This window comes from Macaca fascicularis, chromosome 5, assembly GCF_037993035.2.
Source record: "Macaca fascicularis isolate 582-1 chromosome 5, T2T-MFA8v1.1".
Lineage (NCBI taxonomy): Eukaryota > Metazoa > Chordata > Mammalia > Primates > Cercopithecidae > Macaca > Macaca fascicularis.
The window spans coordinates 155174544-155193899 of record NC_088379.1 but is presented as its reverse complement, the minus strand read 5'-3'; the positions used below and the strand labels follow the sequence as shown (position 1 = coordinate 155193899).

The following is a 19356-nucleotide window of genomic DNA, read 5'->3' as shown; positions in this document are numbered from 1 at the left end:
ATATGGGAAATTTAATTTCAAACAATAGTTGGAATTAGTCTAAGAAAGTAAAAATTCCTTCTAGTCAACTAAATGTAGGATTCTTCTGCTTTTAAAATATTGCAGAATCTGTGTGGGGGAAGGAGGGTCCATGACATTATTGGTAGAACTACCAAGGATACACTTAATTAAGGCTTCCTGGAACAACATAGTAGACTGACTTTACTACCTTGCAGAAACGCTCATTTCGTAAGAGAAATTCTACGGCAGCTTTGTGCCTATGTAACTCACATTTTACTCTAGATATTACTGATAATTTATGAAAAGATAACCATTTTTATGTGAAATTCAATATTTAAATCTGATTTTTTTTTTTTACAAAGCAACAGTTAAACCCTATTTTTTCTAGTTACCTCAATTTTTATGTGCTATACTCATTTATATGGCTTTACAGAGCAGAAGTTTGTAAGTGTTAACAAATTTTTAAAAATTGATTTTCTTGATCTTTTAACAGAGTCATTATATATCATTACATATCATTTATCTGCTAATTTTTCTAAAGTAATTTTTTTCACATTTAAGTGAGAAAATGAATGTGTTTGATAAGACTTCAGATTTTGGATTTGAAGTGTTTATATAGGAAAAAAATTCTCTGAATTGTTAATGCCTTTTGTGGCTTAAGGCTACATGACTGTTGAGCTTTTTAAGCTTTCATTCTTGTAGCTTGTAACTTTGCACAACTGAGAGATTGCCTTATTTCCTTGGGGTGAGTGGGGTCAGGAGTGTTTAATAGCTAAAGATATGAAATTCCTCTATAGTTTTTAGAGTCCCTTACTTACGTATTTTTTAACAAAAGAAGGTAAAATATTAAGGAGAATGTATTATAAATAATTTTAAATAATTTGGGTATTTAGGATAAACAGATAAAACCAACTTTCAGTTTTAATTTATATTCATAAAAATCAGACTCAATGTTGCATTTCAGCAAATCTGAATAAGATTTCACTTCAGCAAATTTTCTACCTGTTTTCTTTTTGGCGGGTAGAATTTTACCATGTTTATGTTACCAGACACTCATATGCAGCTACAGTAGCCATAGCTTACCTAGAACCAAAGACCAAGCCCCTCCATGGGAAGACAACAAATGAAGTCTCAAGCAAGTAGGAAAAAAGAAGCACATTAGTTAAGTATAGTAATGATATGTCCATGTAATGAAGTCCTGTACAGGCATTAACAAAGATATACAAATTTGTAATATTGACATGGAGGGATACACTCTTTGTACTGCTAAGTGTAAAAGATCACCAAGCTACATGTATAACATAAGTACCTATGCCTGTATGTGTATACCCTTGTATTCTATGTACATATATTCATAGAAAAAGTATGAAATGATCACAAATATTAGCAACATTTATTTATAGGTAGTGAATTTGGAAGCAATTTTTCATTTTCTTCATTATAATTTACTAAAGTATCTGAATGTTTTATAATGAGCATGTAATACCTTGATAATCAGAGACAATAAAGATACTTTAGGCTGGGCACAGTGGCTCATGCCTGTAATCCTAGCATTTTGGGAGGCCGAGACAAGGGTATTGTTTGAGCCCAAGAGTTCAAAACCAGCATGGGCAGCATAGGGAGACGCTGTCTGTACAAGAAGTAAAAAGAATTAGCTGGGTGTGGTGCCTGTAGTCCCAGCTACTCGGGAGGTTGAAGTGGGAGGATCACCTCAGCCCAGGGAGGTCTAGGCTGCAGCGATCTGCGGTCGCACCATTGCACTCCAGCCTGGGCAACAGAGTGAGACCCTGTCTAAAAAAAATAATAATAAATATTTTAATTTGGGGAATGTACCTAATTACTGTACTGTACCTTAACTCCCCACTCTTAGCCTCTAGGCTGCCACATATTAGTAGCTGTATTAGAATTTATATGAATTATCAAGGAGAGAACCATCTCTAATTAGCTTTTATGCAGCATAGGATCAGATATTATACTTTCAATGAAAGGTGTGTTTATAACAGAGAGTGAAAAAAGGGATCATTCTATTGCTACTACTACTATTTTTTTTTTTTTTTTTTTTTTTTTTTTTGGTAAGAGACAGAGTCTTGCTCTGTCACTAGGCTGGAGTGCAGTGGTGAGATCTTGGCTCACTGCAACCTCCACCTCCCAGGTTCAAGCGATTCTCCTGCCTTAGCCTCCCAAATAGTTGGGACTACATGCGGGCGCCACCACGCCCAGCTGATTTTTTTGTATTTTTATAGAGATGGGGTTTCACCATGTTGGCCAGGATGGTCTCGATCTCCTGACCTCGTGATCCACCCGCCTCGGCCTCCCAAAGTGCTGGGATTACAGGCATAAGCGACTATGCCTGGCGTGCTGCTACTACTACTTACAGATGATACTAATGGGTGCTCACTACATGCCAGGCACCATCCTGAGCGCTTTACACATTAATTCATTAATCTTCACAGTAGCGCTGTGTGGTATCTACTGTTATTATCCTTGACTTATAGATGAGGCATGGAGAAATTATAAATATGCCTTTACTTTCTGCCCTGGGCCTTGACGCTTTTAGGATCTTCTTACTAGAATTATGGAAACTTGCCCAAGGGAGCTCACATAGCTAGCAAGTGCTGGAGCCTAGATTTGAACTCAGGCAGTCTAGGTCAGAGTTATCTAAACTATACACTTAATTAGAATATCAGCTATAGAGAATTTGATGCAATCCTATCACTAAAGCATTCTTAGTATTTGCAAGAGACATAAAAAGACAACTGCATTATACTGAGTTCTTATGATAATACATGTCATGGTAGGATTTTGTATTTTTCAAATACACATTTAAGGGGTATACTTTAAGTACATAATTGTAGGTACACACTCATATAAACCCATTTTCTAATGTACAGTTGACTTTTGAACAACACAGGAGTCAGGGGTGCCCACATTCCACACAGTCAGAAACATGCATATAACTTTTGACTCCCCAGAAACTTAACTACTGATAGCTTACTGTTGACTTGGAAGCCTTGCTGATAACATAAAGTTGGTTAAAGTATGTTATATGTATCATATACTGTGTTCTTATAATAAACTAGAGAAAAGAAAATGTTATTAAGAAAATCACAAGGAGAAAATATATTTACTATTCATGAAGTAGAAGTAGATCATCATAAAGGTCTTCTTCCTGGTTGTCTTTCACACTGAGTAGACTGAGGAAGCAGAGGGCTGGTCTTGCTATCTCAAATGGCAGAGGCAGAAGAAAATCTACATATGAGTGGACCCATATCGTTCAAACCTATGTTGTTCAAGGGTCAACCATGGACTTAGAGGGTGATTCCCAGGTTACAGTCATTTATTATGTATCAGAGAGAGAGGAGGAGAAATGTTACATACCAAGGACTTACCGTTTTCTTTGTACCAACATTATCTTGTCTTGCATTAATACTTCTAATATTATTTACAAGAATATGCTACTAAAATTTCCCGTCTGATGGTGGTTGTACTCTAAATGCAGCTATGGCTTGTCATCTGTAGTCTATATGTCTAATCAAATTATGATTTTTCACCAAAGAGACCATGATGAATAGGGGAAGGGAAAAGTTTGGTGAAGATGAAATGTATAGAACAAATTTCAAGTCATTTTTCTAAGCATAATTAAAATGCAGTATAATTTCCCTTGTAAAACTAGGAAGTTAGTAGAAAAGGTTCAAAAAATATTTAACCTCACTTCCGCTTTAGCAAAGCCATTTCCCTTCTGGATTTACCATTATGGTGAGCCACAGGAGAAAGCTTAGTATTCAGTTTTCACATGAATGTTTTGTAGTAATCAATTGTAACTAAATGGTCCAAAAGGCACATGTAAAATAGAGGTATCCGTCTTTAGGAAATGACTGGCATATATTGTATAATATATTTTTGTTTTTTATCTATAATGTATATGCCTAATAAGTTCATTATGTATTTGGGCTTTTTAAATAAATATATTTTATTTCTTAATTTGTTTTCTATTGAAATTATTCCTTTTTTTTAATAAAGCCAGGTTTTATATTTTGATTTTCCTCTATAAAAGTTCAGGTGATACATTTTTACTAATGAGGAAAATTATGTCTTTAAGCATGTTAATTATTGTTAAATATTGATTTTGCATTCAAAATTAGTTACAAGTGGTATGGACTTCAGTACTATTATGTTGACCTTTACAAGCATAGATATTTATAATTATAATTTGTAGGTTTATAGTACTGTTGACAAAACCAGATCCAATGATCCTTTAAAATCAAGTTATTCTTAAATAAAAGGCCATGTTTTACTCCTTTCCTTATTCCATAGTACCTCACACATATTAAGAATACAAACTCAATAAATATTATTAAGTGAATGAAGGAGTGAAGGAATGAATGGACGAACAAATGGGATATGTTATTTTCTGGCTCAGCCAGGAGTCATCTAAACTAAGTATTAATTGGAAGAAATAATTTTAGTTTTATAAAACTAAGAATAGGAAAATGTTTAATCCCGCTTCATTCATAATAGATGGTATTGAGAAAATGGAATGAAGAGAATTCACTGTGCTAACAACAACGTATTTAACCTACAAGTGAAAACTTTATACTGCATTTCAAAGTGATCTAATTTTCATAAGAGTAAGGAGATGACGCCAAAACACCGAGAACTTTATTCACTTTTTAAAAAGTAACTACAAGTTTGCCAGAAATACATGTCGGATCTATTTTTACCTGGATTGTCACCTCTTTTCCCTAATGGATATAGACCTTATGAAATATTCTTCTCACTGAATATTTATAAGCAAGATACTAGAGAAATTCCTCTTTCCTCTTCTCTTCTTTCAGGTGTAATTTTAAGTGGTTCGCAGTCTGTTTGATAAATATACTTAATGTTGTGAGGGCACCAGAGAAACACAACTAATAAAAGCATTTGCTATTCTGCCTAGTGGTGTTAAAATATTTCACCTAATGTTTTAAAACATAAGTCCAGTATAAATGCTAAGTGGTCATTACAGAGATCTTGTGTTGCTTGAATGCAAGTTAGGTTGTTATAACTGTCTCTGTAAGTTGGTATTGATATCTAGTATTATGTACTGAGAGAAGTGCCTCTGTAAAACCTGATGTGCCCTGGTATTTGCAGCAGAATTTGGGCTGTCTTTAATCTCATTTGACTTGTTCATCTTCCTTTAAGGCCAACCATAAAGATGCACTCAGTATCCTTTTCAGCCTTTGGTTAGGATTTGCATCAGTAGTCATAAACCTGCTCTCCGGACAAAGACACCCTTTCCTTTGAAGTAATTGCTCAAGCTTTTCAAAGCAGTCCTAGAAGTCTGTCCTCTTTCTCTTTTTATTTTTCTTTAAGAAGAGTTTGAAATGTAGTCCCTTAAACTAGCAGCAAGATAAATTTTTCTCTCAGCATTATTGAAGGCCATGACAATTTTTCAAGCAGTAAGACTTTAAAAGGTTCTTAAGGGAATCTGTTCTGCTTTATGGTCTAGCCTTTGGAAGATCCTACTATCTCAGAAAGCAAAGGTAAAGACTTTTTGTATCCTTTAACTATTGCAAATTTTTATCAAAAGAATTAACTTGATCTTTTTGAGAAGACTTTTTTTTTTTTTTTGCTCTTCATTCGGTTTAGAGACTGCAATGAGAGATTATTGATAGCTTTGGCATCTTTGAAAAGTAATATATGGCCAGAATCATCTTGTTTGAGCTGATTATTTCTTGCTGGGTATTAAAATCTACATGACTGACAAGTAGTTGGGAGGGGCAGATTTCTGAGAATACTGCAGTGAGAATGAGTTATATGGTTCCAAGATTTTGTTTCTAGGCTTTCCAAACAGAAATGTACATAGATATGGAGGGATTTTGCCTTTCCTTTCTGTGGGATGTCGTCACTTGGGCTCTGCTGTGATCCAGGATGATGTATACAGTGTAACTACAGAGACATAAAAAGATTCTGTGAGCCACATGTAAAGCCTCTGCTCTGCCTCCGATTATCTCCACTACTCTCAGTAATTTCATTACAAGTGGTTCCCAAAATGTCCATTGAACTTAAACAGTTTTGACCTGTTTGATTTAAATCCCATATCATATATTTGCTATACTGAAGTGTAACTATTTCAAGCTCTTTATTATAAAACTTATAAAAATCAAATAGTAGGTATTTATTTTGAATGTACTTTTTGATAAGTAGAAAATGTAAAGAATGCTCAATCTGTACAGCAGATAATAAAGGGAATACAATCTTTAAAGAAGATTGGAAACAGCTTTTCTTAGAGGAATGACATGATATCTCTCCTTATATTGTTGTATGTGGGTTTATAGAGGCCAGTAATGTACATTTCCTATAGGTGAGGAAAGTTAAGTAGCACTGTCTTTTTTACTGGAAATCCAGTGACTGTGAAACCAGTTACCTGAGAACCTAATGATCATAAGTCTACCCTTATGCTTTTAATTTGGTTTTCTTTCTCTCTCTCTCTCTCTTTTTTTTTTTTTTTTTTTTTTTTTTGTATTTCCTGAACTGTCTAACCTGCTTCCGGGATTAGCAAACATTTTGCCAAACTTTGAAGCCAAAGTCCTAGCACTGAACAGTTCCTTATTTAGAGATCAGGCCCTAGGGAAAGAAGAAATTCTTTTTCAGTTTTGAAATTACTCTGCATGTGTGTGTGTTCTGATTTGTGGAGTGAAAAATGATTTAATAAAGTTTGGATTATTGGAAACTAGTATTTTGTAAGCAAAGCATGATGATAAAAATCTTATGAGTTTACAAAAAAAAATTATGCTTGCATCTTAACCCACCTTCTGGGGTTAATCACGAGGCTTCCTAAACTCTTAACTTTATAGTCGTAGAAAACTCTCAGTATTTCAACTCTTTTACATTAAAGAAAGAAAGAAAATTGACAGCAATCCTCTCCCTTCTTCCACCATGCTTCTGAGAAAACAATAAGTTAGCACTGATGTGCTTAAGTGACGTTGTCCTCTGGGACCACCATTATCTATCTGTCCTTTGTTTACTTTGTCTTATACTTAGAATGCCTTCATTTGACATCAGTTTTCCTTCAAACCTTCACTTTTCACTGAGGGATTCCAAGACAATTCAAGTTAAAACACAAATTTCACCATCCATGAAATGGTAACTTATAAAAACAACAACAACAAAAAAAACCAACAATTACACCAAAAATATATTCCCTTAGATCTTAATGATTTTAATTGCTGGTTAAAAAAAAAAAAAAAAAAAAAAAAAAGTTGCCAATGGATCTAATTAGACAGTAATTTCAGAAACAACATTGTATGGTATTTTTGTGGAATGTACAGCCGTCTGGGGAAAAGGGAAATCAAGAATCAGGGCTAAAGTATTGATAGCTTCTTATTTTATTATTTTTTTGAGATGGAGTCTTGCTCTGTCACCCAGGCTGGAGTGCAGTGGCACAATCTCGGCTCACTGCAACCTCTACCCAGGTTCAAGCGATTCTCCTACCTCAGCCTCCCGAGTAACTGGGATTAGAGGCACACACCACCACACCAAACTAATTTTTTGTATTTTTAGTAGAGGCAGGGTTTCACCATGTTGGCCAGACTGGTCTCAAACTCCTAATCTCAGGTGATCTGCCCGCCTTGGCCTCCCAAAGTGCTGGGATTACAGGCATGAGCCACTGCACCTGGACAATAATTTTTTAAAACAGTATACTTATTCCTAAAATTTGTGGATCCTAACAGAATCTTAAGTAGTTCAGATTGACTTACATTATTTGCTTTATTTCTTTAAAATTTTCCCAAATTTCTGGACTTTGTAAGAAACAAAATTGCTCTTGTGACAAATTCTTTGTGGCTTGGGAAATGTCAAGAAAACTTTCTAATTAAGGTAGGTTTGCCTCCCAGAAAAGTTTTAAAACTTGGAATCAAATGAAACGAAGCCCCTTGTTCTGCCTATCCCCTTGCCTCTTCGTATGTCACTTTCGGTCTCCCTTTATCACTAAGTCTGTAGGCCAGGTCCAGCAGCTGGCTGCACGTAGCACTGCCAGTGTGGTGCAGAGTTCTGTGTGACATCCCTTCAACTTAAGTCCCACTCAGAATTACCTAGTCACCAAAGCCTTGAAGGACACTGCGGGGATATGGCCCTGTATTATGTACTCTGGTACATGCATTGGAACTGTCGTGTGGAAGGCTAGACCTGAAGTGACTGCTGGCTCCAGGTGAAGTGGGGCTACAAGCAGAGACTAGACCTCTCCAGGGTAGAAGCCTCTCAGCTTTTCTTGGTCATGGACCTCCGTCCATTCAGTAAAACTTGTTTTCCTCCCCTGCTACCTAGAAAAACAGGCATGTAGATACATTTTGCATAAAATTTCAAATAACCCAGTGACCTACTGGAAGAACCCCCACTTTGGAAGCCAGGTTAGTTTTTTGACGGCAGCATTCCAAGTACAGTAGGTTTTCAGTAGGTTTTTTCTGAGCTGCTGGACGTCTTCCCTCTGAGTGGCTGACTGCTCCAAGGATAGTCAGCTGTCTGGGGTTAAGATACAAGCAATTCTCTTCCACAGAGTTCCACAGCTGCTGGTAGCCACCTACTCTGTGGGCACATTTGTCTCTTCTGGATTACACAGTGTTAGTTATCAAGCATACTATAAAACAAATCCAAATCAAGAAATCAAGAATGCTAATAGAATCCTGCTCTCCACTTGGAAAGACTTTTTGTGTCTTTACCTTTAGAGACTATAAAAGTAGAGGATTCCTTTAGTTTTCAAATCGTATTCTTCAGGCTAGACATGGAATCCGGTTTATCCTTGTGGCTTGGCATGAACCAATCAACAAATCAAGGCCATTACTGTTTTATTTAGTCATGGTGGGTTCCTTATTAACCAACCAACCAACCAACCAGCCAACCAGCCAACCAACCAACCAGCCAACCAACCAACCAACCAACCAACCGTACTTTTTCTTTTTAGTCTGGGACAGACATACAGTATGACTTGTTCTTTCTACTTGTGAAAGTATTCGGCAACATCTGCCGTTTTTTGGATACTCCTCCTCTGTCCCCCCTTCTCCACCCACTGCCCTTCATTTTCAGTCACTATCTGTAGACTTATCTGTAAGGGTTTGGTTTTTTTTTAGGTTTTTTATTATTATTATTTTTGGTTCTTTGAATGAACTACAGAGAAATATACCCATGAAATTCATACATCAGAAAAATACATAAGCTTAGTAGAGAGAATAGGTATTTAAGAGAGGGGCTGCAGAATTCCTGTGGAGGTAGTGGAAGTCTAGTTGAGACTATCTTCATTATGATGGGTTTCAGCGGTCCACAGAGGATAAGGAGGGAAGAGGGAGGGGCAAGGCCTTTCTCTGAAATGTAAATTGAGCCAAAGTTCCTAATTTTATAGTCATCTGACCATAAAACATCTAATTGAGGGGCTAATTTTTTATGAGGCATTTTGGAATGCAGATTTTGTTATATTTAACCCTGAGTTTTTAACCATTGTTGCTTGGTAATCACATAAAGGTTACTTGACATTTTAGCAGGATGTGGTCCTCATAATCAAACTATAGTATATAACTTGGATCGAGTCCTAAAGTAGGATTGCTGGACAAATTCCCAAACTATAAATTAAATAGGCATGATGGGAATTAGGAGCAAGTTGTTGATTATTTAATCTGCATGAACTTGAATTGATTTGTTCTTTTTATCTGTTTTTTCCTAAAGGTGAGACTGCTGCTCCTCGGGCCATTTTGACAGGCCATGACTATGAGGTCACATGTGCTGCGGTCTGTGCTGAGCTAGGCCTGGTGTTGAGTGGTTCACAAGGTAAACCTGTGGTACCTTCACAAAATTGATGCATTTCGTGCTGTCTTCTAGAAACAAATTACCAAAGATTAATTTGGTACCTTTTTTCTAAAGCTTCTGTCTGTTATGCTAGCCATTAATCATATGGAACTATTTAAATTATTTAAAGTTCAATAAAATTAAAATATAGGTTTCTTGGTGGCACTAGCCACACTTCAGGGGCTCAGTACTCACATATGGCTAGTGGCCACCACATTGGACAGCACAGATACAGATCATTTCCATCACTGTAGAAAGTTCTGTTTCACAGCACTGCTCTGAAGAGTTTAAGATGTGTTTACAAACATATCCTGTTAATATTCATATTCCCATGAAGCAGGAACAAGGAACATCTTTGTATATTTGTTTATTCTTCTGCACTGTTACTGGGCCGGGTTCCATCTTACATCTGAACGGAAGCCCCTGACCCTGTCTGTTTTAATGAGGCAGGAGCCACAATGACATTGAGAGTGGAGTAGAAAGATACTTAAGCTGGTTTGCCTGGAGGTTTGTGCTGGAAACAGCATCATATATTTAGGCCCAAGATAATAAGCAAGCTAAAAGCACACGCAGCAAATCAGGATCTGACTAGGAACGGAGCTGTTTCCAATTCATTGCTTATCCCGTCGTAATAGTCTATCCATCTCTCTGTCTCTGCTCTGAGCTGAGGTCTGAACACAGAACAAAGTACTCTATCTCACGTCTTTTAGGTTTATCTGGTGGGGAAACAGAGTATTTGGATCACCTTACCTGTGTCCTAAAGTATAATAGTCTGGCTAACAAGGTGTTTTAAATATTTAAAGGATTGTGTTTATAAATTTGGTCAAAACATTGAAATAGTAATAATGATAGCAAGAATTCTATAACCACTGGATTTTTCCCTTATACTCAATAATTTCATACATCCTGAGCCAACAGGAGTCATAAAATGAACCTATTATATTACAGGTCATCTGTTCTTTGCACAGTAGTATGGAACTGTAAAAGCAAGCATGCAAACTGAAACCAAACAAAGTGATCTGAATAATCATTGGTCAATTTTACAATTGTTCCATCGTCTTTAAAAATTTTTGTCAGGCTGGGCACGGTAGTTCATGCCTGAATCCCAACATTTTGGGAGGATAAGGTGGGAACATCATTTGAGGCCAGGAGTTTGAGACCAGTCTGGCAACATAGTGAGACCCCCACCTCTACAAAAAAATTAAGAATTAGCTGGGCATGGTGGTACATACCTGTAGTCTCAGCTGCTTGGGAAGGTGAGGTGGGAGGATTGCAGGAGGTGAAGGCTGTAGTGAGCCATGATCATGCCACTGCACTCCAGCCTGGGTGACAGAGCAAAAACCCTGTCTCTAATAATAATTTTGTCGAAACATAAAAACTCATACTCAGTTATACATATAACATGAAAAAGGTAGTAAAACCCACATGTACTTAATACATTGTAATTTAAAACATTTGATACATTGATAATTACTTATGAAAAACGTGTCAAGAGTAGTTTGAACTTGTTATATACATGTAATATACTTGTTATATACATGTTAAGGAGCTAGCATCTTTTCTATGCCTTGGGGAGCTGTCATACTCTAAGTTGGGATCACCGTCTAACATTTCATCTTTTGTGCTTTCAATGTCATGAAATATTCCCTAGAATTCCTTTAATGTGAGGCTTTTGCTGGTTTCAATTCTGGGACATCTTTGTTACACCTTCTTCCCTAACTTACACTGATGAGTTCCTTCATTCCCTTCCTGGCTGCATATCTACAGTGTCTCAGCAGTGTCAGCATCCCACAAGCAGCTCTTTCTTCTATAACCCCATTTATATTCAATTCAAATTGTACCTTCAGCTTTATCATTTTCCATTCTTTACTGCAGTTTCATCTTTGTTGGCCAATACCCTTTTTTGATTATCCATTTTTGTGAAATATTATATGACTTTATCACTGGGAGACAAAAAGCAACACAGCTGCACAGTTTGCTGTCTGTGTGTGACCTGAATAACAGATATGCAGTGAGCAGTCATTGACATATTTTGAAAGGAGTGATGTGATTGGTCACTGATGATGATGATGCACATCTGTTATTTATATAGTGATTTGTGGACTGAAGAGCTAGCCACAAAAGTGCATACTTTAAGCAATTACTGTGACAACCTAAATTTGAACTATGTTATTGGAGGGCTGGTGTTATTTAAGGAGTGATAACTGAAATTCATGCATGCTGGAACTGTGTAAAGCAAAGACTGCCTGTGGATATTTTAAAAATTTATAAACTACCTGAGTGGTCAAGAAAGAGCTAAAAGCCTTATTTTTAAAAGGGCAAGCTTTCAGTAGTCATTGCGGGGAAAAGGCAACAATTCCATGTGGTCATGAGTAATTTAGCCAGAAGAGTAGCAGGGCACATACCCCAGTGACCCCTGTTATCTGACTATCTCTTGGAACTTGCTCATCACACAAGCAATCTTTGTTCCTTATTCCTTCTTTGCTTTGCATGTAGCAGATACTCAATAGAAACAAAAAGCTTGGCTGTGTGTGGGCTCCCAGCAGCTGCCTGTCCTCCTCTGGCACCTTGGCCTGGTGGTCTGCCCAGGTGTTGGGAGTGGTGGATGCTGCTGCTTGCTGTGGAGGCAGCAGGGAGGTGGACTCACTCAGTTGCCAAGGAGAGTAGCTGAAGGGTTCCTGTGTGAATTTTTTGGAGGTTGAGAAGAACTACCAGGGACCCCCTTTCAGTGTAAAAAAGTACTGAGCAGTTGTAGAGAAGAAGGCTAAGGCCCTCAGAGGCTGCTTGAACTGGCTGTCCCTGCACAGGCCCACGGTGCGGTGGCTCTCAGGGCTCCTGCAAGGTATCCTGCCAGGAGAGGTCTTAGTGTGGCTGCCCACAGCCCTTGTTTGTTTGCATCCCAGCCTCCTTGAAGCTGTGTTAGAATTTGAAGCTTATCCTGTTTCCCAGTTCCTCCAGTTTGTATTGCCTCTTAGCATAATGAATTTCAGAGACTAACTTCCTGTCTCTTGAGGAAAGTGAACTTGGACTTACATGATTTGGCTTCTCTCCTGAGTGGAAGGTGAGATCTGGCAAACATGAAGAGATTTTGCAAAATAATTTACACGTAAGATGGAAGTTTTTCAAAGGCTTTCTACATCTATAGTGTGGTTCTAGAATCCTGTTTGATCTGTGCTCAAGATTCAGATTGTATTTGTCTGTTTTCATTAAATAATTTTGCCTTTTGTTTCTCAGAAGGACCATGTCTCATACATTCCATGAATGGAGACTTGTTGAGGACCTTGGAGGGTCCTGAAAACTGCCTGAAACCAAAACTCATTCAGGCTTCAAGAGAGGGTCATTGTGTCATATTCTATGAAAACGGCCTCTTCTGTACATTCAGTGTGAATGGAAAACTCCAGGCCACGATGGAAACAGAAGATAACATAAGAGTGAGTGCCCTGGGGACTCTTCAGCATTCACGACTTTTACCTCAACTCGTGTCAAGTGGGGAGGGAAAGGGTTCGTGAAAGAAACCTCTATTTTTGGGTTGCCGAGGGCCTCTTTTCCACACCAACAAAAAATCTTTAGGTAGCACTCAGACAAGGCTCACACACTTCGCACACCACAGCAGTGCCAGCTGGGGATGAGGCCAGCTGCTGGCCTCCACCATGAGGCAGGCACACAGACACACTCACACTCGCTTTTATTTTTCCCTACCTTCCCATAATGCTGGCTGCATTGAAACCAAGTACACATACATGCGGCACAGCTGAGGCTGGTCCTTCAATAGAAGAGGTTTCCTTAGGGGCTTCTGAAGCCATCCTGGGTGGCTTTCACTGGCACTGCTCATTTTTTTTTTTTTCTAGAAAACGCACTGCACATTGCTTTCTGAGTATGAAAGCTGAAATAGTACATTAGATGACACTTAAAACTGGAGTCTCTTTACATCTGAATAGCTTGGTGGTGGGACCAGTAGGGATTATGACTATTTAGGATTATTAATTTCAGATATGACTTCTTCATGAATAAGTCCAAAACATGTTAAGGAAGTTGGGGTTCAAATTATGAATTAGGCAGGCATTTTTTCCCACTGGGTCTACCGGAAATGGCACCACCAGTGGACCTTCCGGGCTCTTGCTTCCTCTCCAGTATAGGACTCCACAAGTATTAGATATTGAGAAAAAGAGTAAGAACTGTTCTTTTCAGAGGCTAGTTTGTCAGGGTTATTTGTTTCTTACCTCCAAACTCCTTGGTGAAGGTTAAAGTAAAATAAAGCTGGGGTGGTCTTCATTTTCCAGAATCAGGCTGGCGGGGCATGGGAGCTGTATACAATGAGGGGACCCAGGACATGTTGGAGGCAGGAGTAGGATCACAGGGGCTTCTACCCTGGCTTTGGGCTCGCTCTGGATATTTCACTCATTGCTATTTCTGACCTAGGCAGCTTAGATGACATAAATTCTCCCACTTTCCCAGATCTGGTCTGATCACCCCCTTCTCCTAAGTAAATACTGGTGTCAGGGAACAAAGCTCCTACATACAGATTACATGAGGAAATGAAGGCCCCTCGCTGCTGTGTCTCCTGGGATTCATTTCTTGATTCAGTGGATGGCTTCCTTCTTGTGTCTCCACCATTCTCTGTGGTCTCTCCATTGCACTCTGCCGGCCACCACCACGAGGCACGCACACAGACACACTCGAACTCGCTTTTATTTTTCCCTACCTTCCCATAATGCTGCATTTAAACCAACTACACATCAGAGGATTTTCTTTTCCTCTTTTCTTTACAATAATAATGTGGATAATCTGTCACTTTGAGTTGCGATTATATTGTCAGCTACGCTAATAAATCTGTAAAATAATTTGAGGTCCCCAGCTGACTGAAGCAATTTCTGTGGCATTTCAGTTAGTACCAGGGGCTCTGGGAAGTTCCTTGAGGCAGCAGTGGGAGGCTTTCTGCAGACCATTCGCGCACACATGCTTCTCCTCTCTGCCCTGTAGCCATCGCTTTTTCCCTCCATAATATTTCCCGCTGGAGTTTAGGCTTAAACAATCCATTGCCTTTTTCCCAGCACTCCTGCACTTTATCATGCTAGCTTGCAAGTGGCAGCTGTGTGACTAAAGCGAGCTTGCCTAAAATGAGCAGTACCTGCCCGCAGCTCCAGAGACTGATACTTTCACCGCTCACTACTCGGGAGGCAAGGAAGGCAGCCACAGGCTGGGAATCCAAGGCACTACAGAGCAGAATCTCCAGCTCCACCCTCAATCTGAGCCCATATAAGGAATGGGCACCATGGAAACAAATTAGTCATCAGCTCAGACCAGAAATTAAGTTTCTGTGAAATACCAAGAACCCTGCAGGCAGGAAGCCTGGGGAAGCTCTGCACTAATCAAGGCTTCCCACCTATTTTTATTTTAGATGCCAGATTGCTTTGTGGCATTTTGGTTAGCAGCATATCATAGTCCATCAACTAGACAGTGTTGAGATGTCTTTATGAATAGCTGATATTTAAGGAGGCAGCCTGTACAGAGCAGCAAAGTTATTTTATCCTAAACAAGGGAGAACCACCACTCACCCAGGGGAACGCATTTGTTTTCCCTTCCTGAGGCTGTGTTTTAGGATGTGGTCATCCCCAGCAGACTGCTGTGGCCTGCTACTACCTCCTTAAAACCCCTGCAGCCACGGCGCTGTCCACAGCACTCAGGATTTCAGGGGATGAGATTAACGTGTCTCTGGGCACGTTTCCAGAGGTTTCCCTCTAGTAACACCCCAACCTGGATGCAGAGGTGGCCTGTCAGTATTTGAGTGGAAGATCAGGTGCTGCTTGCTAAATGTTACTCTGGCTCTTGCTGCCAAGAGGAATTCGGCCTCTCATGAAAGAGGGCAGCGAAATCTTTTTTCACCTTGGGAGGCATCTGGTTCATTAAAATGTTTTGAATGCTGATGACTGTATAGTCCCTAAAGCCCAGGTTTTACTTAATTTCAGATGGAAGCAGGATTAGAGATTCTTTACTAGAACAAAGAATTAAAGATTAATGGTTTTAATTTGTTTCGGTGTAACACTTATCCAGTAAAAAGCTTAAGTATAAAATTCAAGTGAACCACAACCATAAGGTTAATGGATTTTCATCAGCTGAATTTTATGTGTAGCAAATAGTTGTTTGTCCTAGTTTCACTGCAGTTCCCAGACAGCCCTAGAGACTGCCATTTGTGAAATGAATGGGGGAAAAGGATATTGATTTTTGCTCATCTTGAAAATATCTTAATATCTGTGTTTAGTTAATGAGACTTAGAGAATATGCAACTGTCTTCCACACATGGGTTTTTATTTCCTAGATGTGTTTTTGTGTTCTTGAGAATAAGCTGTATTTAAGAGACTACTAAAAGTTGGCATTTGGGTGAATGTGAATTAAATGGCTAAGAAAGTCTTTACCTTTCTATGATTTTTTTAAAAATATGTCAAAGAGTGAAGACTTAAGGCAGCTATACTAGAACTGAATGTAGAACAGTGCGAATGTATCAGAAATTAGGTATTTTTCTTTCTGGCTTGCCAGCACAATCTGTATTCCCCTGCACCCAGGTGGACATGCGATTACAGGTGTTTGTAGTGGCTTTAAAACTCCGATGCCATCCACTAAAGAAAGGAAATTTGTATCTTAATAAGCTAAGAAAACAAGGCTTGGAGGTACCAGGCAGGAGGAGAGGAAGGGGTAATAGGATTGGCTTTTGGAGTAGGGAGGGATAATTAGGAGTTGCCACACTTTTTCTATAAATGGACAGAAAGTAAATATTTTAGGCTTTGAGGGTTCTACATTCTCTGTTGCAACTACCTGTGAAAGTATTCATAAACAAATGGGTGTTGCGATGTTCCAGTAAAACTTTATTTATGGAAGGCCAGGCGTGGTGGTTCTTGCCTGTAATCCCAGCATTTTGGGAGGCCAAGGCGGGGGTGGAGCACTTGAGTTCAGGAGTTTGAGACCAGCCTGACCAACATGGTGAAACCCTGTCTCTACTAAAAATACAAAAATTAGCTGGGTGTTATGGTGGGCACCTGTAATCCCAACTGCTCAGGAGGTTGAGGCATGAGAATCACTTGAACCTGAGAGGTGGAGCTTGTAGTGAGCCAAGATCGCATCCCTGCACTCCAGCCTGGGTGACAGAGCAAGACCCTGCCTCAAAAACAAACAAACAAAAAAAACCTGTTTATGGGGGTTCAGATTTGGAATTCATATAAATATTCATGTGTCATGAAAAATTCAAGCACTGAAACATGTTAAAACAAACAGTTATACAAAACAGGCAGTGGGCTGCATTTGGTCCACAGGCTCTCATTTGTGGATGCCCATTTTACAGGATTAAAGAGCAAATTCTGAGCCTGTACTGTCTGTTCAGCGCTAGTAGGAAAGGACAGAGGGGCACAGCCTAGAGCTGACTAAACCACAGGCTGGAGCACTGTCAGCCCTGGAGCAAGAAAATGCTGAACTGGGATTTAGTCACCCTGGAAGTTGCAGCTCTCTACCAAGTCTTCTTCCCAACTGCTGTCAAAATCCAACAGGCTCAGGGAAGGTGCCAAGGTTGCTGGCTGCCTCCCTCCGGCCGGAGTCGCACCCAGCAGGGGATTAGAGGGGATGTGAGGTCAGGCGGCACCATCTGCCAAGTCTTGGGACTAACAGGCTTATTGGCATGTCCGCAGTGCAAATGAAGAGATGCCAGGGCTTCTCGTTAAGAGCACCGGTCCCAGTCCACAACACACACCACCATTCTAGTAGCATTTGTAGAACTGGAAGAGTTTGCTACTTAGTCTTTAAAAAAGCAAAGCCAAAAATATCTCAACCATTGCCAAACTTTGTCCATTTGGTTTTTGAAAAATGGCAGATCTTCTACAACTCATGATTTTCTAAAAACTCCTGAGGATCTCTCTCTCTTCTCCCTGAACCACAGTAGCTGGCGTGAGAGTGACTCAAACACAGGTTGGGGGCTGAAAGTTTCCGAGAACCTCATTTCTACTGAATGTTGCTGTCTCACAGGCCATCCAGCTGAGCCGAGATGGGCAGTACCTGCTCACAGGAGGGGACAGCGGAGTGGTCGTGGTCCGGCAGGTGTCGGACCTCAAGCAGCTCTTTGCCTATCCAGGATGTGACGCAGGAATCCGGGCCATGGCACTGTCTTATGACCAGAGGTAACACTGGAATAATGGGCTACAAATGGGAGTTTCCAAAACTGCAGAGGGGACTGGTCATGTTGGCTCTTGCTTGTAATCCCAGCACTTTGGGAGGCTGAGGCAGGAGAATTGCTTGAGTCCAGGCGTTCAAAACCAGCCTGGGAAACATTGTAAGACCCTGTCTCTACAAAAAATAACATTTTCAAAAATGTATAGTAAAACCTGCAGAGGGAATTTATTTAAATGGGCTGGTGGAGTTGAGTTGTGGGGGTCACCTGTACAATCAAACCAAGAACACTTTTTAAAAAGTTTGACTTTCTTTCTGATGACGTTGCCACTCTTAGACAAAGGCTGAGTTCTCAAGGAATAGACAGAATTTAAGTAGCAAAGGTTCTGATTACAGTGATGCAAAGCTTTTTATATTTCTTTGAAGTATCTTTTTTTAATTATACCTTAAGTTCTGGGGTACATGTGCAGAACGTGGTTTGTTACATAGGTATACACGTGCCATGGTGGTTTGCTGCACCCATCAACCCGTCATCTACATTAGGTATTTCTCCTAATGCTGTCCCTCCCCTAGGCTCCCACTCCCCCCAACAGGCCCCAGTGTGTGATGTTACCCTCTCTGTGTCCATGTATTCTCTTTGTTCAACTCCCACTTATGAGTGAAAAGATGAGGTATTTGCTTTTCTGTTCCTGTGTTAGTTTGCTGAGAGTGACGGTTTCCAGCTTCATCCATGTCCCTGCAAAGGACATGAACTCATTCTTTGGTATGGCTGTATAGTATTCCCTGGTGTATATGTGCCATATTTTCTTTATCCAGTCTATCACTGATGGGCATTTGGGTTGGTTCCAAGTCTTTGCTATTGTGAATAGTGCTGCAGTAAACATACGTGTGCATGTGTCTTTATACTAGAATGATTTATAATCATTTGGGTATATAACCAGTAATGAGATTGTGGGTCAAATGGTATTTCTGGTTCTAGATCCTTGAGGAATTGCCACACTGTCTTCTACAATGGTTGAACTAATTTACACTCTCACCAACAGTGTAAAAGCATTCCTATTTCTCCACATCCTCTCCAGCATCTGTTGTTTCCTGACTTTAATTATCACTATTCTAATGGGTGTGAGATGGTATCTCATTGTGGTTTTGATTTGCATTTCTCTAATGACCAGTGATGAAGAGTTTTTTTTCATGTTTGTTGGCTGCGTAAATGTCTTCTTTTGAGAAGCGTCTGTTCATATCCTTTGCCCACTTTTTGATGGGTTTTTTTTTTCTTGTAAATGTGTTTAAGTTCTTTATAGATTCTGGATATTAGCCCTTTGTAAGATGGATAGATTGCAAACATTTTCTCCCATTCTGTAGGCTGCCTGTTCACTCTGATGATAGTTTCTTTTG

The 19356-nt window shown here is 39.5% G+C and overlaps 1 protein-coding gene across 7 annotated transcripts in view; it reads left to right on the top strand.

The window, feature by feature from the left end:
- The window catches only part of LRBA (LPS responsive beige-like anchor protein), a 768738-nt gene that overhangs the window by 737859 nt on the left and 11523 nt on the right, over positions 1 to 19356 (top strand). For all 7 annotated transcript variants that reach the window (XR_012435154.1, XR_010586615.2, XM_015450901.3 and 4 more), the window contains 3 exons: positions 9694 to 9795; positions 13048 to 13244; positions 17821 to 17972. Coding sequence is in view for 5 of the 7 variants with exons in the window: in XM_015450901.3 (XP_015306387.2) it covers positions 9694 to 9795; positions 13048 to 13244; positions 17821 to 17972 (451 nt within the window). In the remaining 2 variants the exon portion in view is untranslated. The remainder of the gene's footprint in view (positions 1 to 9693; positions 9796 to 13047; positions 13245 to 17820; positions 17973 to 19356) is intronic.